The sequence below is a fragment of the Humulus lupulus genome, chromosome 2 (genome assembly GCF_963169125.1).
Source record: "Humulus lupulus chromosome 2, drHumLupu1.1, whole genome shotgun sequence".
NCBI lineage: Eukaryota > Viridiplantae > Streptophyta > Magnoliopsida > Rosales > Cannabaceae > Humulus > Humulus lupulus.
In genome coordinates this window covers 70,530,122-70,552,848 of record NC_084794.1, presented here as the reverse complement: position 1 = coordinate 70,552,848, position 22,727 = coordinate 70,530,122, and the positions used below count along the sequence as shown (strand labels likewise).

At 35.6% G+C, this 22,727-nt stretch overlaps 4 protein-coding genes and 1 non-coding gene across 5 annotated transcripts; 2 read left to right on the top strand and 3 right to left on the bottom strand.

The window, feature by feature from the left end:
- Positions 1-4,776: 4,776 nt before the first annotated feature.
- TRNAL-CAG (transfer RNA leucine (anticodon CAG)) lies at positions 4,777-4,857 on the bottom strand. Its single transcript has one exon. It is a non-coding gene; the product is annotated as a tRNA-Leu (tRNA).
- A 90-nt stretch (positions 4,858-4,947) lies between these two features.
- LOC133817999 (protease Do-like 8, chloroplastic) lies at positions 4,948-8,811 on the top strand. The gene is made up of 13 exons (XM_062250673.1): positions 4,948-5,241; positions 5,337-5,461; positions 5,637-5,719; positions 5,847-5,945; positions 6,050-6,116; positions 6,353-6,428; positions 6,520-6,586; positions 7,067-7,284; positions 7,446-7,513; positions 7,611-7,690; positions 7,844-7,930; positions 8,057-8,164; positions 8,319-8,811. The coding sequence occupies exons 1-13, from the start codon at positions 5,069-5,071 to the stop codon at positions 8,445-8,447; spliced, it is 1,380 nt and encodes a 459-aa protein (XP_062106657.1). The 5' UTR covers positions 4,948-5,068; the 3' UTR covers positions 8,448-8,811.
- A 1,944-nt stretch (positions 8,812-10,755) lies between these two features.
- LOC133814387 (uncharacterized) lies at positions 10,756-11,312 on the bottom strand. Its single transcript, XM_062247353.1, has 2 exons — positions 10,896-11,312; positions 10,756-10,809 (listed from the first exon to the last, which is right to left on the bottom strand). Exons 1-2 carry the CDS (start codon positions 11,310-11,312, stop codon positions 10,756-10,758), a joined length of 471 nt encoding a protein of 156 aa, XP_062103337.1.
- Positions 11,313-11,333: 21 nt separating this feature from the next.
- LOC133814386 (uncharacterized) lies at positions 11,334-14,115 on the bottom strand. Its single transcript, XM_062247352.1, has 2 exons — positions 14,031-14,115; positions 11,334-13,642 (listed from the first exon to the last, which is right to left on the bottom strand). The coding sequence occupies exons 1-2, from the start codon at positions 14,113-14,115 to the stop codon at positions 11,334-11,336; spliced, it is 2,394 nt and encodes a 797-aa protein (XP_062103336.1).
- A 1,435-nt stretch (positions 14,116-15,550) lies between these two features.
- LOC133814385 (protein FAR-RED IMPAIRED RESPONSE 1-like) lies at positions 15,551-17,238 on the top strand. Its single transcript, XM_062247351.1, has 3 exons — positions 15,551-15,662; positions 15,744-16,111; positions 16,393-17,238. The coding sequence occupies exons 1-3, from the start codon at positions 15,551-15,553 to the stop codon at positions 17,236-17,238; spliced, it is 1,326 nt and encodes a 441-aa protein (XP_062103335.1).
- Positions 17,239-22,727: the final 5,489 nt, after the last annotated feature.

Below are 22,727 nucleotides of genomic sequence, written 5' to 3'. Positions count from 1 at the left end.
ATATGAAAGACATTTATATCCCTATGCAATTAATTTTTTTAATATAAAAAAATCCAACCGGTAACCAAAACGACTATCATGAGTTGAAATTGTATATTAAAATAAAAAATGGGCCTTCATCCTATAGATCAATTGTAAGAATAGTATACAGAAATGTACTTGTGGACAACACCTGCACAACACTTTTACATTAAAATAATTGATATAAAATATTTATATAATAAAGTGCAGGAGCGGGAGCCATTCCGCTTATATGTCAAGCAGTTTGGAATCGTTGGCCTATTTTTCAATGCTACATTTTGTTGATTTCATGTTGCAAATACCTCTTTTCTTTTATTTGATAAGATAAGGATGGTATCTTTGAAAATAGACGGTCAGTTATTGGTATAGTGAACATTTTATAACAACTTCCTTTTATTAGTTATTTTCTGATATATTGATTGTTACTCTTAACTAATATGCTATAAATAGAAAGAGTTGCATAGGCTATTAATTTGTAAATTTTTACTTCTAAACTCTGGGAGAAATCTGTAAAGCTGTAAGAAGAGAATGAAGGTTTTGTACTCAAGTTTTTGAAGAGAAATTAAAAAAAGAAGGCTGCCCGTGGACTAGTCTAGTGTCAAACATTTTTTGGCACTAGAAAACCACGTAAAATCTCTGTGCATTACTCTTCTTTTTGTTCTTTAATTTCAGTTTACAATCTCTGGTTTTTTAATGGGATTTGTGATCTTCAATTCTTAATTGTTGAGTTCTTTGTTTTGTGGTGAATTCTGTTCTTGATCCCAACATAGATTTTTTTCCCAGTACAAATAGGTGTTTATCGTGAAGATTACCTTATTAGGGAACTTATAGTCTTGAGTTATCTTGTTCCAATATAAGGAAATTACACTAAATATAGGATTTTTTTCTTTAAAAAAAAACTTTGAAAAATATAACAATTTTTTTTCTTTTTAATATTCTTATGACATATTTTTTTTGTTTACATTTTTGTGGAAGTTTTTTTTTCTCATATATTTATTATATTTTATTCGTAGACCATATTTTATTTAATAAAATTGTAGTAATTTGTTGTGATATTTTTGTGAGAGTATTTTCATCATTTTTTTAAAATTATTTGGATTTTATAAGACATTTTTTAATATTATTTTTAAAAATAATTAAAAAAAAAATGTAATGGTTATGCATGCAAGGTTACTCAAGTACTTAGTTGTAGTGTCTATTCATCTAATTTCCTTCTTCAACACGTTATTTTTAATTGCATTCCTCTTCTTTGTCTTCTTCTTTCATTTTCTTCCTTCATTTTTATGAGTAGTTGATTTCATTTGATCATGATTTAGTGTAGATGGTTACCATTATGAAAATATATATTTTTGTGATATGGCAGTTTTCAGTAGTTACCACTGTTTTTAGTGATGCGGTGGTAACCAATTACCCCTGTGAAGTTAGTTTTTATATTTTTAGTGATGTGGTGATAACTCTTTACCATTATCAAAATATTTTTTATCTTTTTAGTGATATGGGATAATTAGTTACGGTTATTAAAATAACAAACTTAAATAATAATAAAAAACAGTTTATAACCTAAACTAATTGTGATAGTAACTAGTTATTTAAGCTTATTTGGAAAAAAATCAGATTTGAAAAAGAAAAAATTATTGTAATGGTAACTGATTACTTAAGCATATATGAAAAAAAATATATATTCATGGTAATTAGTTACTTAAACAGATCGGAAAAAAAAGAAACCAAATATGAAAAACAAATTAGATAGATCTAAAACAACCAAGAAGAAGAACAACTGGAAATGACATCGGCAGATACCGAAGATACCACCTCCGATTTGGTTGCCAGTGTGAGGCAGGAAGGTCTTGGTTACACACACAGATAGGCTTGCCATTTTTTTATTATTATTTTGTTTCAGTGGCTTCGTGAAATCAAAGTAATATTGTGACGTAGATCTTTCCAGACCAGAAGTATCAGTATCCATTCCAATAACAGTGAATTCTATAGCATTGTAATCCTAGGAAATAGGTATATACTGAAACTGCTCAAATTGTAACTGTTTAGGTTGGAGAAGATAACTGCTATTGGTTGACAGAATGGTCAGCGTGGGATGGAAGAGAAGCCCATTATGGGTTCTTGAAACACCAAATAACCAGATATGTCTTCCTCTTCTCTCTTTTCTTAAAAAGTAATATTGAATATATTTATTGACCTATATAATCTTTTTGGTTGATTTTGGTTTGGGATTATGATTATGATTCGATCGACAAATCTGGTTGGTTTTTGTGTTATTGAATAAAATAATTTTCATCAATCCTTATTTCTTCATTATCTCTCAGGGCCTTGCGCAGAAGTTTAGTTTGCTAATTTATTTTCATTGGTTGAAGAATTGGTGGTTTTGGTTTTTTTTTTTCAAAGAAGTAACTTTATTTCAAACCACCAAAACAAAGAATTACAAAATATGCCCAGTTTCAGCAGCATAAACCACTGCTAACCAATCAGGAAAAAAACAAGAAATCTACAACTCTGATGCATAGAAAGGGACTTAGTGGCAAGAACATTGCAAGACCTCTTAGTATGCTTGACACCTGTACACAAAGGAAACCAGCTATGATGTAGTATAGTATTAATAGCACTCTAGTTATTGGTTGTTTTGGTTTTGATTGCTTATACATGGCTTCATTCTTCTATTGATATTTTTAAGTTTTGTTTTATATAGATCATATTTTTGCTCTGTTTGTGATCTTTGCCAAACTACTATACGTCAAGTATGGTTGAGTTGTTTTTCCTTTTTCTCAAATTGAACCTTAAATTCTATGATTTTGCTTTGTGTTTTCTTTGATTTGATAACACAAGTTATTTTTATCATTGCATTGGATTTGACTAGGGGTGACAATTCATGTTTATAAGTCGTGTTCGTGTCGTGCCAATACTCGTGTATTATAGGAAAATGATTAACCCAAACATTTATTAATCGTATAGAAAACTAAAATACAAATCTGACTTGTTTATAAACGGGTTGACTTGATACGACCCGTGTAACACGTTTATATAAAGACCGTGTTAAATTTGGGTCCTATTAATCAATTAACATGTTCATGACACATTTAACATATTTGTGACACGTTCAAATTAAATACAAAAATATGATAAATAAAAGTATGTAATTTTAAATAGGTCATTAACAGGTTAGTTTCGTGTTAAGCATGTCAACCCGACCCGTTTATTAAATGGGTTAGACGGGTCAACCCAAAAATAACCAAAACCTGTTAACTTCGTGCGGGATTCGAGTCGTGCTATCGTGTCTGACCCGTTTTACCACCCTTAGATATGACATTAAATAGAGTTATTATTACTTATGTTTTCTTCCATCAAGTTTAATGTTTGAAAGAAATTAAGGTTGAAGATGAAGAATTAAACTTTCTTGATGTTTCTAGTTGGTGTTTAGCTTTGGTTTGTGAGGTTGAATTGAATTCTGTATGTGATTTGATTATTGATTTTGGAATTATCTTGGTATTGCAATTCATCATCAATCTGGATATGAATTATTACTAGAATGAGGAGGAAGAAGTATAGTAGGGGAGTTTTATCTCTATTTTTCTTTTCTTTTTTAATTCAAAAACCTATCTTTTCGGACAATTATTCTAATTATCCTCTTTCTTTCACATTTAATTTCAATTTTTCTAATTTCACATTTAATAGTTGGTTCTAATTTTTTATGCTTTATATAATTCATTTCAAACAACATCAAACCTAATCTATTAGAACTTAGCTATTCTGTTGTTGTGTTGCTATCAAATTTATTCTTTATATTGGTTATTTAACTTTATGTTTTGTTATGTTAAGTCTTGTTTATTGAGTTTTCAAAGTTGTTGAAAACTATTAAGAATGTTGAAGTATGAAGTACTAATAAAAGATAAGTTTTAATTTTTATTTTTATAGTTGTTTTGTTATCCAATGAAAATGTGTGACTTTAACGAAGCTATTGGCAATAGTTGTACTTTACAAGGAAGTTTTTTATTTTTTTGTCAAGGCATACTAGAAAATTTTATAATTGTAGTGGTATTTAGTATCATAGTCCATTAAATTTTTATCATTCATTTATTTTATCTACTAATGTTGTTTTTGTTTGTATGATAATTTTATTTTGTATGTTGATTTTCAATTATACAATCAAAATGTTTAGAGTAGATGGTAGGGTTGAATTTGATTTTTTTGCTAGATCTACTTTTGCTAAGAAAGTTATATTGAAATTTTGTTAGAGGTTATAACAAGTTTCTTATCCAGATTTTCTGAAGCTTCCCTAATAATTTATTCGTCTTTTCATGGTTAGATGCACATGCTTTTAGGATGGAAATACAACTTGTTTAGTTAAAAAATATCACTAATTTTCTTTGGGATATTAGACTTTTAAGTTGTATGACATTATATTATTTATCAATAAAATTATCTTTATTTAAAAATATAGATAGATATTGTTCTTGCATGAGAAAATAGTTTGTTATTATTAATGCCCATTTTCTCTTTTTTTTTTTTTTTTTTAAAAAACCCCTAATAACCGTAGTACTTTATAGGGTGGCATACACTTTCTCTAGTTTCTCTCCCACTAAAGAAAACTTTCTTTAAATGTTTATCAAGACTTCCAGACATAGAAAGCTTCTAAAACTCTTATTAGTTGTAATATATACAGAAGCAAACATGTAATTTCATGTTTGTTGTGATGCCAATTTTAATTTATAAAAAATAAATAAAGGAAAATAAAATAGATTTGTTTGTCAAGAATGGGATTCGAACCCATGCCCTTTCGGACCAGTACCTGAAACTGGCGCCTTAGACCAACTCGGCCATCTTGACTCTATGCTACCAAGTTGTAACATATAGAATATGAAATAAAACAACTGTTTATACCCAAAAAAACAAAATATCAGAATAGAATGGTGAGATTTTTCGGAGAGCCAAAACACAGGGACAGTACTGGAGACTCGAAAGTCCCGACCAGCCCTTATCGGCCACAATACTTGTACCTTCTTAGTTTCTCTTCATTTTTGTAACATTAACGAGAAAAATGTTATTGATGGCATGCAACTTCTGCCCTTTACAATTCCATGTAATCTCATCACGTGTTTCCGAAAACCACTTTTTGGGTCGTAGAAAACTCTGCTTCAATGGTGTCTCCTCTGGTTGCTCGCCCTCCTCCTCCATTGATGTTCCTTCACTCCGTCCCATCTCCATTCAAAGGTTTTCCTTTTACTCATTGTTCTAAAGCTTTTTTTTTTTTTTACGTGTGGCTGCTTTGATTCTGAAGCCTTTACATTTTGGTTTGGTGCTTTCAGTGTTGAAAATCCCACCAAGGATATGACCCAATTGCTGATGAAGATTACTCCTTTTACTTCGAGGCGTGCATTGTTCTCCACTTTGTTTTTGTATTCATTTTTTCATTCCTCAAGGTACTTAGCAGGTCCGCTCACCACTTTGAGCCTTTGTTTTTTGGCTTCATTAAATTAACTATTTCGTGCAATGGTGGTTCAAGCAAATGAATTGGATTTTATAAATTTCAAGTTAGGATTTTAATTTTCTTAATTACTACCCAATTGAAAAAATGGCTTCTAAGATTGTTATGTACGGATTTTCAGCTCAAGCTTTAGGAGATCCTACTGTAACCATCGATGAAGTCACTCCCACTGTCATTGCTTCCGGGGAACTCTTCCCTACTGAGGTTCATATCAGTTTTATTATGTTCTGTTTCATTCCGAGCCTATAAATTCATGAGGGAAAACAAAGGTGTCTTATTGAAGTTTCTTGCTCTCTGATATAATTGTGGTGTTGATGTGTGTAATTTACAGAACAGAATCGTTCAACTCTTTGAGAAAAACACATACTCTGTTGTCAACATCTTTGATGTAACATTGCGCCCTCAACTTAATGTAACTGGTGCAGTGGAGGTATGTTGGCACCAAAATTATCATCATTGTCGTTCGTTCTTTCTTTCTTTTTTTCCTTCAATTTTATGGATTCATTAATCAATACTGCTAACCTATATTGACAGATTCCAGAAGGAAATGGTTCTGGAGTAGTGTGGAATAGAGAAGGACATATCGTGACAAATTATCATGGTAAAAGCTGGCAAAGGGATTTGTTGTGATACTATTTTCTCATGTAAATTTGTGTTCATGCTTTTTGATATAAAACCTTTCTTTTTTGGGAGGGGTTGGGGAGTTTTCCATAAGGGTCGGACCTTGTATGGTTGTTATGCAGAGTTTGTTCAAATTTTATCTGATACCAGTGGATTATTTTCATACTTTGATATGGACTGTCATATATTATTGACATTATTTTTCTTTATTGCCAGTAATTGGCAATGCCCTCACAAGAAATCCAAGCCCCGGGGAGGTTGTTGCACGAGTTAATATTTTAGCATCAGATGGGTGAGATAGTGCATCTTAGACATGCTTATTTATTTTATTTGAGTTTTCTTTCATCAATTATATTATTCCTTTTCTCTTTATGTTTTCAAAGGGTACAAAAAAATTTTGAGGGCAAGTTGATTGGCGCTGATCGCGCAAAGGATCTTGCTGTTTTGAAGGTATGTGTTGGTTTTGGTTCTTTTTTTTTTTCTGGTTTTCTAATACTATTTTCCTTTTGAACCTTATCTTCCGTCAAACTTTATTTGATTACAGTGTGAACTGTATGCAACATGTGTGTATCAAAAGCACTTAATTTTCTTAAATTCTGGCTTTGATTTTAGCTTGGTGCATCTATTTTTCTCATCAATCCATTTGAATCTGATTTAAATTTGTTAAATTTGAATTGGATCTTTATACTGAGAAAGGAATTTATTTAAGAAGAAAGGGATAATCATTACTGTTTCCTGCTAAGTGCGGACTGAGGAAACTTCAACTGAAATAAAAGATATAACTTTTTAGTTTCATTATTATTATAAAGGGTTGATTATGATATTTTTTTATTTCATAATGATCAAGGTAAGAGTTAAAGTTGTTGATGCATTGAGTCTTTAGTTTTCCAATCATGTACTAACGATTTACCATTTTCAACTAACTTCTAGGTCGAAGCCCCTGAAGATCTGTTAAAGCCAATCCTAGTAGGGCAGTCATCTTCGCTGAAAGTCGGTCAACAATGCTTGGCGATTGGAAATCCATTTGGTTTTGATCATACCCTCACTGTTGGAGTTATCAGTGGACTAAACCGAGACATTTTTAGTCAAGCTGGAGTCACAATCAGTGGTGGAATTCAAACAGATGCAGCCATCAATCCTGGGAATAGGTATGTTGATAATTTTTTGATGGAAGCTTTCAATTAAAATCTAAATTAATTTGTTGATTGAAGCTTTCAATTAAAATCTTTTTTAATTTTCTGAATGATAACTGTCAAATCCTCTTGGTTTGATCCAATTTGCTGTTTTCGTTCTTCTGTAACTGTGACAGTGGAGGACCCCTATTGGATTCCAAAGGAAATTTAATTGGGATTAACACTGCAATATTTACTCAAACTGGTAGCTGTAGTCCCTCTTTTTTCAGTTTTCTTTCAAGTTTTCACAGTATAACCTTTTTTCTCTTTTCTAAACACTTTTTCCCCTTGATGTGTTGCAGGAACTTCAGCAGGGGTAGGGTTTGCCATTCCATCCTCAACTGTAGTCAAGATTGTCCCCCAGCTAATTCAATTTGGCAAAGTGAGTATTTTTCATTGTAAAGAATTAAGCTCTGGTCTTAAATTATACTTTTTATCAGCATCTTCCCTCGTTCAAGCTTGTGAAATGTGTTTTATACCATCTCCTCAGTATATGGAAGTTTCTCCTTACATATTTCTGGTTCACATCCATTAGGCTTTTCGAGCTGGTTTGAATGTAGAGATTGCTCCTGATCTGATTGCAAATCAACTCAATGTTCGATATGGAGCTCTTGTTCTTCAGGTATGCTTGTGGAGTTCTCATTTTGGCCTTACTTGTATCCATTATCATGCATTCATCTTTCTTATTGCTACTTCATTAAACATTACTCTAATGCCTGCATAAATTTTCTGTATTGTGGCAATACAGGTACCAGGAAACAGCGTGGCTGCCAGGGCGGGGCTACTTCCCACCACAAGGGGCTTTGCCGGTAGCATTGTACTCGGGGATATCATTGTAGCAGTTGACAACAAACCTGTATGCTAGTTATTCATATGTTGTAAATAATTGATGTGAGATTAAATGTAGCTAATTTGGGTTTTGGAATTTGGCCAGTGTTGGCATAGTCTTTTGATCCAAGTATAATCTTGTAAAATAACAAAAGCTCTTTGTGTTTGTTATTTATGTTCAGGTAAAAAACAAAGCAGAACTGTACAAAGCACTGGATGACTATAATGTCAGTGACCAAGTAATTCTAAAGATTCAGAGGGCCAGTGATAGTTTGGAGCTTCCTATAACTCTAGAGGAAAAGAGTTCATAGCCTATATTCTTAAATCCTCTTCAGAATAGCATATCTTCATAGTGATTGCAGATGTCAAATGAGGCATGGATGTTTAAACGACAGGTCGTTTCATAATACGGAAATATGGAAAAACGATATCGAAGTTGTTGCTACTAAACGACACTGAAGTTCATATTATGGCTTAACAAAACGGCTTCACAGTTGTTGCCAAACTGTTACGAGGGACATTTAGATTAGATTGGTCTTGGGGAAATAACCTAAGAGATTTGATCATTTGATACAACATAGACAAACTCCCTTGAAATCTTTGTTGATGGGAATTTATATAATTTTAATTTAGGAAGAGATTCATTTGGATAAAATATTACTTTTTTTGTTTTAACTAGAGGACATAAAAAGAGTTAGCTTTAGGTGTGAATGAGTGTGAATGTATAAATTTCAATTAGGACTAAAATATCAAATTTTGAAATAATTTAAATATCTTACATATAAAAGAAAAAATAAATAAAAATATTATTAAAAATTACTATTTTAATAATAGTTTATTCAATTATTAAAACATAAACTTTTATATTGTTATAACAGCATTTAGTGGATTGCGTTGGTTATCCTTTACATAAAAAGTGCTTCCATAATCTGCACGGATTGGATTATTGGATTAGAGAAATGTTATATAACCTGGTGGAATTTTCTCCCGAGCGTATGTGGCAGTACTAATAATAAACAAGCATACAGCTATATTATGCTTACTTAATACCTTACTTTTTAATTTCTTTATTATTTGACTTTGATTTAAAAGAAAAATAATAAATAGTATTTTTGCCCCCCGAACTATGACATATGTATGAAAGTGCCCCCGAATGATTTGCGATGTTTTAAATTCTCCCCGAACTTTTAACGTTAGTAATTTATGGGCATTTTGTTGCATTCCGTTCAATTATTCCGTTTACTCGGTGATGTGGCATAATACGTGTATAGTGGTTGAAAAATTGAAAGTAAAATTAATACACCTAAGCCTACCATTATTTTCTTTCCTCTTCCCTCTTCTTCACGATTTTCTTCTCTTCAAACCCTAGGTTTTCCGCACTTGTGCTCATCAAGCATCATAAATGGCATATTCTAGGGGAAAAAGGTATGGAGAAGTTCAAAGGAGTCCCCCTCTTTGACGTTGTGGATGTGAGGCCATACTAGGCATAACGTGGACTGTATACAATTCCGGGAGAAGGTTCTATGGCTGCCCAAGATACAAAGTTTGTTGTTTCAATTATTTTTCTTGATTATGATTGGCTTAAACTCCTCTAACTCTGTATTTTATTTACAGAGAAATGAGAGAGATGGTTGTGGCTTTATTCATTGGATAGACCCTCCTAGTGGTGAAGACATAATTGTGATAATGGGTTGTTTAAAAGAGTAGAGGAGATCGAAGGCAATCTTTTGCAACAACAGATTTTTGTTGAGAAAAGAGATGAACAAGTTGGAAAAATTTTGATGTTGATGGAGGATGTCAAAACTGGTCTCTGTATTTTTGTTGTACTTTTATCTTTTGTTTTGTACTTGGCATTATGGTGAAATGTAATTGTTGTGTTGTTGCTTCAACTGAAAAAAAATGTAACTGTGTTGAAGAAATGAAGAAAAACATCATTTTGTGGTATATGTATTTTATTGGATCTTATATATTTGGCAGCATATATATTTGTGATGTATTTTTATTGATTATGAGATATCTAGTAGCATATATAGTTGCTTAATTGTAATGAAATTTGATTGAAAAAAGGTTTCCAATAGAATAATACAACCAGAAAAATAATATAAAAAGTGAGCCAACATTTTCACTCAGTAAACTAGTATCTGGTGTACAAAACGTGATCCTAAATCAGATATACAACCTTGCTCAAGTACATTGGTGATTTACAACCTTGCTTAAGTACATTAGTGGTCCTAAAACAAATTTACAACCTTGCTCAAATACATTGAAATGTTATTCAGTGAGCATGGGACTAATAAAAAAACAAAGACAAAAGCAGACATAGCAATTGACTTTCAACTCCAAACTTATCCAATACACTGCTTGTCAATCAAAAAATCAAATACCGCCTTGACTAAATATGTTTGGTCCTTGTTGCAACTGTGTTGCTACCTTGCCGGGGTGGGTTGAATGGAGCTTGCTACAAAATAAGATAGACAAATCAGGTAGCTTAAATGATAAAAACCAGACAACAGAAATCAGTGAGCATTATTTGAAGTTGTTAGGAGATACCTGAGGTGGTGGCATTATTCCTTGTAGAGCACTTAGATTTGTTGCTGAACTCACTGAAGCATTTTCTGGCTAACTGCTATTTCTAGCATAAGTACCAGGATCAGCTGGGGGGTTGTCTTTTCCCTACCAAAACAAATCTTTTTTATCAATTCAAAAACAAGCAAACATTATCCTTCAAACCAGATGCAAATAATACAATAGTAACTTACCGAATTGAGGTTGTTTCTAGCACAAGTTCTGAAGTTGTGGCCCATTGCACCACAGCCAGAACATCTCATTCTCACAGATCTTCGTTTCAATGTCTTGGCTGTTGGTGGAGCCAACGCATCAAGTTCAACTCTTCTGCTTTTCTTAGGCCTACCAGGTTGAGTCTTCCCAATTGGCTTAATCATTCCAACCTTGCCACTTCTAGGCCACCCATCTTGATTCCTAATTGGAAAAATTTGCTGAGAGTATGCCTTCATGTAGTATTCCTTGGTATACCATTTGGAGACATATGTCACTGGATCCTCTCTTTTATGCCAAATAGCAGCAACAACATGGCTACATCGAATACCAGTGAGTTCCCATCTTCTACAAGAACAGACCCAATTTGCCAAATCGACAGAGCACATGCCCCCGTACATGTTCATCACATGGTACATAAATTAACTCCCTTTGGTGGGAATGTGACTTCTAGCTTCTACCTTGTTCTTTTCAAGAACAGTTGCGACCCTTGGTGCAATGTTAGACTCCCACATTATAACTGAATGCCTATTTTTAGTGAGCCTTTGCATCATGTACATCCTAATACGCTCCAACATCGAAAATATTAGTCTATCTCTGGCTGCCAATATTGACTTTGTACCATTGAATCCCTCACACATGTTATTTACAAGTATATCACACTTAGGTTGAGTCCTAAAGTGTGATCTACTCCAGTGATGTGGACCTGCAGCCAATAACCAGTTGTATGCTTCCTCATCAATTGATTTGATCTCCAACATCACAGCTTCGAATCTCCTAATAGTTACCTCTCTTGCAGCTTTCCATAAAAGGTCTTTCAAGGTTTTATCCCTGAAAACTTTGTTGAAATTCTTCTCTAGATGCCTTGCACAATGCCTGTGCTCGGCCTCAGGTACACCCTCATCCCACAAACCCTTCAAGGCTTGCTCTAAACCTTTTTGCTTGTCTGTAATAAAGCTCCAATGGTTTGAGTTTTCAATTTTGACGTCCACCTTCAATAGGTCCAGAAACAAGCTCCATGAATCCTTATTTTCTATCTCAACAACAGCAAATGCTATAGGATACATTTGGTTATTCCCATCTATTCCAACTGCTGTTAAAAGTTGTCCTGGATGTACACCTTTAATGTGGCAGCCATCCAACCCAATTAAAGGTCTACAACCCTCATTGAAACCTGCTTTTAATCCAGCATAGCAAATATACATCCTCTTGAAACGTGGCTTACCATTCTCACCAACTTCTATAAAAAACTCAATAGTTGAACCCTTATTGGTCCACTTAATCTCCTCTGCATAATCCCAAAGAGAAGCATACTGCTCTTCATAGCTCCCTTCAATTGCTCTAGTTGCCATCAACCGAGCTCTATAAGCTTTGTCCCGTGTAATCTCAATGACATTGTCCTTACTAACCTTGTGCATGAAAGAAGGGATTCCCCACTTGTCATTCATCTTGAACTCATTCATGTACTTCTGACTCAACCATCTAGAAGTTGCAAATCTATTTGTATTCTTTCTAGCACATTTGTGTTCATCATTATAAGTTTTGATGACAAATGTGGTGGTGTCATCAATCTTCGATGCAAAACAAACCCATGAACAACCAACACCTTTACATTGAGCCATAATCCTATGATGGTCATTCTTCTTAAAAAAAATGTCCTTTCCATTTTGGATTGCATACTCCTTAATTACTTGCTTAAAAACTGCCCCATTTGGAAATGATAACCCGAGCTTGAACACTGGTTTTTCCATGTCAATTGAAGCCCTAAACTGAGGAAGCTCTGGCAGCTTGGTTTTTCTGTACATTTTGTTTGGTTTGTGGATCCCGTCAATCTCCTCATCATTCTCATCTTCATCCTCACTTGAACTATCTTGTGGAACAAAGTCACTGTCAGAATCTTGTATACCCACATCTCCTATGTCAATGTCTATAGGCTCTTTCCCTAATCCTTTCAAGTGGTTTTCAGCTGCCTCCCCCACATCTAAGTCATCTTCACTTTGTGCATACTCTGGATCTACATCATAATCGTTGTCTTCACTTGAGTGTTCATTTTCAGTCGCATTTTGCTCATCCAAAACAGGCCCAGATTTGGTCATATCCTCATCCAAAACAGGCCCATGTTCAGTCTTATCCTCATCCAAACCAGGCCCACTTACATCTCCCAAACCAAGCCCATCCAAACCAGGCTTACTCCAACATGCATCTTCATTCAATATAGCCCCACCAGATTGTGTTGCTATTTCCTCACTTAAATCTATTTCAACATCTCCATTCACATTAACCCGAGTATCATTTTCAGCACCTAAAACAGTTTCAACATCATCATTCACCCCATTTCTAGCATCATTTTGAGCACCTAAATCAATTTCAATTTCCTCATTCACACCAGTTACTACTGAAGCTTGAGTTTCAGTCACTTCTTGTTGACAAAAAAAATATTTCACAACATTGCATCTCTTCACACAATCCCCAATCTTCTCAAGTAAAACTACATCACTAGTTACACATTCCATTAACACACTACCTTCCCACTTAAAATAAAAAGCAATTTCCTCTGGATTTGTGAAATCCAAATCTCTAGAAATCCCATATAGCTCAAACATGCTCATGTTATCCACATCTTGGAAATGTATTAAATTAGTAACCCCACCAAGGTAGGTTGGAATGTTACCTACATGCTTGAGTTGTCCACTGTGACACACCTTTAGAGTGAAGATTCCTGAATTTGGGTCTGCAAAATACAACAACATTTAATGTGACAATTTTAGATCAAAAAAAACATTTAATGTGACAATTACTGAATAACTAAAGTTTGGGTGGTCCCAAAATATGCTTTCAAACTTGCTTTTAGTACTTGTTATCAAGCAAAGTCAAACACACACACGCACCAATACACAACAGACCCCATGCACCCCAATCGACCTAACAAACCACTACGGAAAACTCCAAAAACACTATCTAAGATTCCTTTGACCAAACCCATTTTGTACAACCAAAAAAACCTCATTTTGTGAGGACAAAGCTCTGCAATATTCATTCTTTCCTCTCCATCTTCTCCATCCCAAAAACTAACCCAATACAAAATCAAAAAGAATAAAAAGTAAACATTAAATACTCACCGTAAAAGGGAATCTTGTTCTCATTCCTACACTCCTTTGGGTGTCCTTTCTTTTTTCTTAATGCTCTGGTTTTCTTCTTCCCCATCACCGTCGACAAAGGCTTCAGATTCAATCCTTCAACTTCAGATTCAATCCTTCGGCTTCAGATTCACTCTTTCGGATTCGATTTTCTTCACTCTCCAAAAAAAAAGCCCTAAAATTGCCCCCAAACTAATCAGATCGATCCACGAAAACCCCTTAGAGTCTTACTACCTTCCTTCGTTGTTCTCATGGTAGTTTCAATGGCAGTAATGATGTGTAATGCCAAATAATCCTCTATATTATCACATCAGCTCATATATTTCCATATCATGCAGCCTATCTTATGTGTTATGACACATCATCATAAATTTAAAAAAAACTAACGGAATGCCCATAAATTACTAACGTTAAAAGTTTGGGGGGAATTTAAAACATCGCGAATCATTCGGGAGGCACTTTCATACAGAGGCCATAGTTCAGGGGGGAAAATGCTATTTATTCAAAGAAAAATAGAAAAACAAAAATTTATTTTCTTACTTCGTCTTCTTCTTCTCTACCTTTACCGTCTCTCTTAGTCTCTTTAGCTCCAACTCTATATTCCAAAGCCTTCATATGCTAATTAAGCAGCTATAATCATCTGTGAATTTTATCATTTCCCAAGTCAAAGAGGAAAAAAATTGAATTTAAGGATTAGTTTCTATGAAAACCCTCTTTTATTTTTTTGGATTTGTAGCTAAGATGAAGAAAATGTGAAAATAGTGGAAAAAAGCTTGGTGATTGAATGATATTCTCCATTTCTACAGGATCGTATCTTTCTCTCTATGTATATGTATATATATATATGGCTTGGCCCTTATTTCTTCTTCTGACTTCATATATATTTTTTATAAAAAAATGTATTTTGAACTCATTCTACTCTCTGGTTGGAATGTAAAAAAATGAATATACTTTTATTTAAAAATAAAAATAAAAAAAATAAATTATGAATGTAAGTTGTAGGAAAAGAATTTATATGATGAAGAATATGAAATTTCTTAACTTGAAAAAGATAAAGGCAATGAATTTTATAATTGAAAAAAAATAAATTTTGTAATAAGTTTAACATGATATTCTATATTGGGGTGGAATGATGCATAATTTTGGGTATAAATTTTAATGAGCTAAAACCTTAAGTGTTCCTAAACGTGTTTGCACTCTTTTCTTTTTTTTTCTTTCTTTTCTCCTTTTATCTTTTGTTCATATTACAAGAGCGACCATTGAGGTGGTACATATGTCACTTGGAGAAATACAAGTATGGTGATATTTTGTAAAAGAATGAGTTTCTTTGCTTTACCTCTATCATTTGTGAAATTCTATGGAGAGTAAGAAATCAGAATCATCATTTCACCATTTAAAATTACTCTTAAGAGCTGTTGAATCGTCCTTCCAGCCTTCTAGTGTTGCATGAGTCACAAATATGGACATGGATTTGGACAGAGAAAAGTGGGAGAATTTCAAACATGCAAAAAAAGAAGGATATAATAGAGTATTCAGAAATTCTAAAAGCCCCTGAACCTGGAATGTATTTTAGCTCATTTGATGATCTTTATAGACAATATGGAAAGCAAGAGGGTTTTGGAATTAAAAAGAAAACATCACGTGCTTCAGAAGATAGAAAAACAAAATTTTTAACTTTGTCATGTTCGTGAGCAGGGAAGTCAAAATCTCACAAGAAAAATTATCTTAATCCTAATCCTTTGACAAAAGTGGAATGCAAGGCTAGAATTAATGGTACTATTCTTGAGCATGGAAAATGCAAGATTAATTCAGTTATACTTGAGCATAACCATGGATTGAGTCCTCAAAAGTCAAGATTCTATTTATGCAATAGAGAGATAAGTATTAGTGCTCAAAGAAAACTTGAACTAAATGATCGAGCAGGAATAAGTGTTGCAAAGAATTTTCAATCATTTGTTATTGAAGCTAGGGGTCATGATACTGTTCCATTCTTACAGAAGGATTGTAGAAATCTTATTGAGAAAGCAAGACGATTACGACTAGGGGTTGGAGATGCTGAAGCAGTTCATCAATATTTTGTTCGAATACAATCTAAAAAATTCAAGTTTTTTTTCTATACAATGGATTTAGATGCTAAGTCAAGGATAAAAAAAAATATTTTGGGCTGATGCAAGGAGTAGAGCGATATATGAAGAATTTGCATTTGACACTACATATTTAACAAGCAAGTATGATATGCCATTTTGCCCCTTTTGTTGGAGTAAATCACCATGGTCAATCAATCTTGTTAGGATGTGGATTGCTATCAAGTGAGTCTACTGAAACATTTATTTGGTTGTTCAAGACATGGCTTGCATGCATGTCTGGATGTGCTCCAAATGCCATAATTACTGATCAAGACAAAGCAATGAAGAAGGCAATTGAGATTGTGTTTCCCCAAAGTCGACATCGTTGGTGCCTTTGGCATATAATGAAAAAGATGCCTGAGAAGTTAAGTGGTTATCAATCTTATAAGCCAATTAAAAAGGCATTGAAAAAGTGTGTTTATAATTCTTTGACAAAGGAAGAATTTGAGAAAACATGGGGTCTTTTCATCAGCGATTTCAATTTGCAGGACAATGGTTGGTTAAATAGCTTATATGAAGAAAGATGTCGTTGGGTTCCTGCATTTGTCAAAGATACATTTTGGGCTGGAATGTCAACTACTCAGCGTAGTGAAAGCATGAATGCATTTTTTGATGGATATGTTAACTCAAAGACAACACTTAAGCAATTCGTTGAGCAATATGATAGTGCTTTAAGAGACAAAATTGAGAAGGAGAATCAAGCTGATTTTCAATCTTTTAGCACTTTAATTCCTTGTGTGACTCATTTTGCAATAGAAAAGCAATTTCAGGCAGCCTACACTAATGCAAAGTTTACAAAGTTCCAAAAAGAGTTGATTGGGAAGATTTATTGTGAGGTTTCTTGTGTTGATGAAAGTTTTGGATTATTTGATGTATGTGAGGTCTTATTCTTTGATGAAGGAAGCAAGGAAGTTCATTTGATGGTTCATTTCAACAAAGAAAATAATGAGGTTCAATGTTCTTGCTGGCTATTTGAATTTAAGGGAATTTTATGCAAGCACACTATATCAATTCTCATTAGAATGGGAGTTTCGAATGTTCCAATGACATACATTTTGTCATGATTGAGAAAGAATTTGTGTAACGCTCTACTTCCTTAGAGCCGTTACTAAGTGAGTTTAAAAATGTGCTTTCATCTCGCTAATCGAGGTTTTAGATCAAACAGTGTAATTAAGTTATAAACAGAGGAAAAACTTAGAAATAGTAGTTTCCATAGAAAATCATAAAAGGTTTACACTTGGGATCCCAAAATACAGTTTAGAAATGTTTACAACATATTAAGTAAACCAAGTCGACTAGACGACAAAATCAGAGTTTATTTACAAGCATCTCCCAAAATCCTCTGGCCGTGGCAGCCAGGCTGGCCAAACATGTACACGCCGCCTCATGCCTGCTGTACTCATGGTTGGTTGATCTTCTCTTTACCCTTACCTGCACCACAGAGCATCTGTGAGCCGAAGCCCAGCAAGAGAACCCACAAGCAAATAACATATGCAACACATATATCACGCATATAAATAGGCCACCAATGGCTAAACACATACGGCCTAGCCGTCCCAGGCGTTTACCAAGCCCTGGGTTCGCGGACCACGCCGTGAGGATATCTCAGGTATCCTTCTAGGGACTCGCCCTGGCAACTCGCACTCCACGTGCTCAACGCTGCTCCCGGCCCCTTGCTGTTCTCGGCCTTGCACTCAACGTGCCCAACGCCGTTTCCGGCCCTTCGCCGTTGTAACGCCCTGGCTGCCCCAGAACAGTTACGGTGAACGGTGGACCGAAAATTTGACTCGCTACCCGAGTCCTTTGGTCAAAAACGTGCTCTAAGTGTAATTAACAGGTTAAGGCGTAAAACCAATAAAAATAAAATTGAGATTTTTATTACAAACTGCTCTGCAGAGCTAAACAAAACGTTTACAAGTTGTTCTCAGTACAAAATGGTCACTACTGTTTCAGATTTACAATCTCGCCGACCTAAGCGGCAAAAATAGGGTAAACCCCCTAGTTCCTCTGAGAACTCCTTGGCCGTGGTGGTCAAGCGGCCGCATATGTACACATCACCACATCAGCTCTCCACTCAAGGCTAGGTGAGCTTTTCTTTCCCTTTACCTGCACCACATAGCACCCATGAGCCAAAGCCCAGCAAGAAAACATAACACTTTGCATAAACATTATCAAATGATTATCATTATAATCACACTGAGCATAAAGTTTTCAGACAAGTGAGTGAACATCACACGGGGTCCTGATAAACCATACTGAGTGACTGACAAGCAAGTCACTAATTCAAGTGGAAGAGTGGCTGCTAGGTAACCCACCAGCCTTCAACAGGTTCTGGTAAACCATACTGAGTGACTAACAAGCATGTCACTGTTTCAAGTGGGAGAGTGGCTGCTAGGTAAGCCACTATCCTCCAAGCGCTTATTTCATTCATCGACCCTCGGGGTCGGTCTGGCATTAATGCTCTTTGAGCCATTTAATGCTGATAGTTGATTAGATCTAATCTTTGTTGGCTTGCGTTAACACGCTAATGCCGTCCTGACTAATGAGTCAGCTCAACGTGACCAATGCCCAGTACCCCTGCCGAACCTGACTAATAAGTCACATCTTCACAGGTGATACTAGCACCTTTGCCAAATCTGACTAAAGAGTCAGTACCATGCACAAGTGAGCAACATATGCTAAACATTCTGTATTCAATCCAAGTCCATATTTACACAACCAACATGCCTCATGAATATCCATGCATGTCACACTTGGGGTGCAGATTTCTTACCTCTGGTTCGAGCTAGAATAATTAAAAGAATGACCCCTGAGAACGATCAACCTTTAGACTCCTTAGCGTTTACCTAATCACAACCAATTAGAAACCATTAACTAAACAAATCAATGAATGGTTCACAAACTAAACCACACTCCCGGGACCAATCCCCCACTCTCGGGACTCTCAAACTACTCAAAAGGGGTAAAGGAACCAACCCCCGAACCTTAAAAACCATCCAGAACCCTAAAATCAACACCTCCTGAAACTGGCCTAGCGCCAGGCGCCACCCACCAGCGCTGGGGCGCTGTCCCAGAAACAGAGAGGGCTGCTCTCTGCCCTGAATAGCGCTGGGGTGCCAGCTTCAGACCAGCAGCTGCACTGAAACTCCCTCCTTGCGATTCCTCTTGAAACCAACCTTCCAAACACATCCCAAACCTTACCAAAACATCCAATTCAACCCCTAAACCTCACCTACATCACCTCCTCACCAAAACCCAATCACACACACACACAAAAACTCCCCTTGATTCCAACTTTCCACATCAAAATCTAGAGCTGAAAACTATAAGAAAAACAGAGTAACACCTAAAATTCAAAGACAATTCCTTACCTCCAACTGGTTTTGAATCCTCCTTAGAAGATGAACTAAGTCCACAACCTCCAAGCTTTGATTTCCTAGCTTGCTACCTCAACTTAGGACCAAAAACCTTAAAGAAAGATAGAGAGAAATGGATGTACAGGAAGGTGAAGAAGTTGCTCTGTTTTTGTTCTACATCCTTCTACAGCCACTTGAAACATATATAACCCAAGCAAAATGACCTTAATACCCCTAGGTCATTTAAAGCTTCTAATGTCCCCCTAAGGGTAAAATCGTCATCTTTCACTTATTTCGTTAATCATAATTAAAGCTCCCCAATTCCTGCTATTCTCAAAATTCCCAAACACCAATAATTCATATCCTGTTACCCTTTTACTCCCGGCAACGTTCTAATCATTAAAACATCCCGAGACTCACCCCGAGCCTCGTACTTAATCCCGTTATGACCAAACCGCTACTTAAATACTTAAAGACCGTCTCATGCCGAATAGCTCGAACAAATCCACATTATAATGTGGCCTTAACAATATATCACCAACATGCAACCAAATAGACAATTTACCCTCAACGGGCCAAATTACTGTCACACCCCTGTAATTAAAAATATGGACTCACATGCATGCATTTCACATCATATCATAATATAATCAACATATACATGCATTTTATCAATTAATAACACAATTAAGCAAGTATGGCCCTCCCGGCCTACTATTCACACCGTTAAACACATCGGAGAATTTGGGGCATTACAGCCGTTCTCGGTCTACATCGTTCCGGGCTCAAGCCGACCACTCACATCATAATACATATAGCATAACAAGCAGGTATAGAATTCTAGCATAAACAGATAAAGGGCTACGCCCCGCAGTTCTAACATATTGGGCTCGGCCCTGCATATCAGCCCGTTCAAACACACTAGGCTCAGCCATGCATATCAGTCCATTCAAACACATTGGGCTCAGCCCTGCACACAAGCTCTATGGGAACAAGGGTTCTCTTACCTGAGTTTCGAGCTTTCTGAGCACCGATGCCCCGAGCACAGTCCTCCAACGTGAGCCTCGCCGAGACCCTAGTCACAACACATTAACAATATCCAGTCATCAGGTTCTAATCCAATGAATAACTTCGAACCACAACCCTAACCTCCGGAACCTTGAATTCTATCAATCCGGGTGATAAAATCCATCTCGAGCCTTAACCATTGAATTCTCAAGCCTAAACACCCTTAAAAATGCAAACTGGCACTAAGGGTCGCGGCCCCACCCTCAAGAGCCGCGGCTAGCCTCAAAATAGAGGCTAGCACCACACTGACCCCCACACGGGCCGCGGCGCGCCCACCAAGCGCCATGACGCGCATGAACCTTCTCGGCCTCCCATGGCCGCGCGCGCACACGGGCCGCAGCGCTCCACACCGAACCCATATTTTCCACCATTTTTCCACAAGCCAATTCACCCAAAACTCACCTATCTAACCCAGATATTTAACACGTATACTCCAGCTCAATAACAACACCAAAACCCCATCAAAATCTACTCCAAAACCCAACTAAAGTACTCAAGAACATATCAAACTTAACTAGCATGCAACTCTTACAAACCATCAGCAAATTAAAGCATAATCCTATAATTAAAACTTACCCTCTTGCTGAACTCAATCCTTGAAGTTGATCCTCAATTCCCCAAGCTTCAAGCTCCCAAGTTTCCTCAGCCCAAATCCTTGCTTAAACTAGCTTACACCAAATTCCCTTGAGTTGTTTCTTAGAGAGTGAAAGAGAAAGATGAAAATGGTAAGAGATGCTATCCTTAGCTGAAAACAGAGATATAAGTCGGTTTCCCAAAGCTTCTAATTAATTCCCCCTTTTGTTTTATTCAGCTTAAGTCTATGTGGTTACCTCAAGGCTCGGGGTACCAAAACGTCCCCGAGGGCAAAATAGTAAATTTTCCCCCAGTATTCCTACCTAGACATTTTATCCTCAAATATATCTCCAAATATTTATTTTCATGTCCCGATAATCTCATAACACACCTAGTGCCCAAATTACCCCTCGACTCGCCCCGAGTCGGAATCTCAACCCTGTTGCGACTCTCTGGCTAACCGCTCCCCAGGACTGTCTCAGATCGTGCTGCACAGACATTTCACATATATATAACATATATCACATTCATGCCCCTAATATCCATACAGGCCCTCATGCACATTTAACTCACTAAACATGCATCACTATCATATACTCACATTAATTCACCCATTAACACATTAAAGCATAATAAATCAAATATTGCCCTCCGGGCACACTAATCAAGGTCCTAAGCCCGATTAGCAAATTCGGATCGTTACAATTTGAGAAGGCGTCATACAAAGATTAAACTTGCTTATGATGATTTACATAGCAATCCTGAAGCACAACGATATCACGAGCTCCAAAGGAAATTTGACAAAGCGGCTGATTGGGCTATTGTCTCTGATGAAAAGTTCAAATTGTTTTGGAATGTGATGCATGAATTTGAAATAAACTTAGCTAAAGATGAAGTTAATTGGGTAGTAGATTTGACCAAGTCTCAAATTTCTCATTCTAAGAATTCTCATGATGAAATGATTAGTGAGAGTAATGAACCTCGCTCTCCTATTGTTGTTCGAAGACATGGGCGTCCACCTAAGAATAGGAAAGTTCCAATGGTTGAAAAAGTAACAACTATGAAAAAGAATGGGAGTAAATAAATCAAAAAAGGAAGAAAGAATGTGTATGTAAGGATTCTCTGTTGTTGTATACTGTTTTATTCTAACATTGATTTTCATTTAAAAAAGTTATGTATGTATTTTATGTTTTTACAGGATACAAACAATGAGGAAGGAGGCATACATAATGAGAAATTTGTTGGTAGATTAGACCAGGTAAAAATTAGCTGCTGCTTTTTTTTTAATGGATTATCTAAAGATTTGTATAATTTTTTCTATTTATCTTTTCAGATTGAGGAAGCACAAGCAAAAGTGTTCATGCCATATAATCAACCTAGAGAGCAAATTTTAGGTTTCCAACCTAATTTTCAAACCTTACCTATGTCCTACTTCCATTATCCACCACCATATAATTTGAATCCTTTTATCTATGCTAGTAGCATACAGTATCCTCAAGGTAAAAATAAAACTGCTTGCAAGAATTATTAGTTTCATGTGTGTATATATGAATATA

Bases quoted from the DNA above. Each gene is read 5' to 3' on its own strand.
- LOC133817999 (XM_062250673.1), top strand. From the start codon at position 5,069: ATGTTATTGATGGCATGCAACTTCTGCCCTTTACAATTCCATGTAATC. The intron at 6,429-6,519 runs GTGAGATAGTGC...ATGTTTTCAAAG, and splicing joins AATATTTTAGCATCAGATGG to GGTACAAAAAAATTTTGAGG. The intron at 8,165-8,318 runs GTATGCTAGTTA...ATTTATGTTCAG, and splicing joins TAGCAGTTGACAACAAACCT to GTAAAAAACAAAGCAGAACT.
- LOC133814387 (XM_062247353.1), bottom strand. From the start codon at position 11,312: ATGTACGGGGGCATGTGCTCTGTCGATTTGGCAAATTGGGTCTGTTCT. The intron at 10,810-10,895 runs GTAAGTTACTAT...TTGTTTTGGTAG, and splicing joins CTAGAAACAACCTCAATTCG to GGAAAAGACAACCCCCCAGC.
- LOC133814386 (XM_062247352.1), bottom strand. From the start codon at position 14,115: ATGGGGAAGAAGAAAACCAGAGCATTAAGAAAAAAGAAAGGACACCCA. The intron at 13,643-14,030 runs GTGAGTATTTAA...TGTATTTTGCAG, and splicing joins GAACAAGATTCCCTTTTACG to ACCCAAATTCAGGAATCTTC.
- LOC133814385 (XM_062247351.1), top strand. From the start codon at position 15,551: ATGCAAAAAAAGAAGGATATAATAGAGTATTCAGAAATTCTAAAAGCC. The intron at 15,663-15,743 runs GTTTTGGAATTA...GTTCGTGAGCAG, and splicing joins ACAATATGGAAAGCAAGAGG to GGAAGTCAAAATCTCACAAG. The intron at 16,112-16,392 runs GTTCATCAATAT...TGGTTGTTCAAG, and splicing joins GGGTTGGAGATGCTGAAGCA to ACATGGCTTGCATGCATGTC.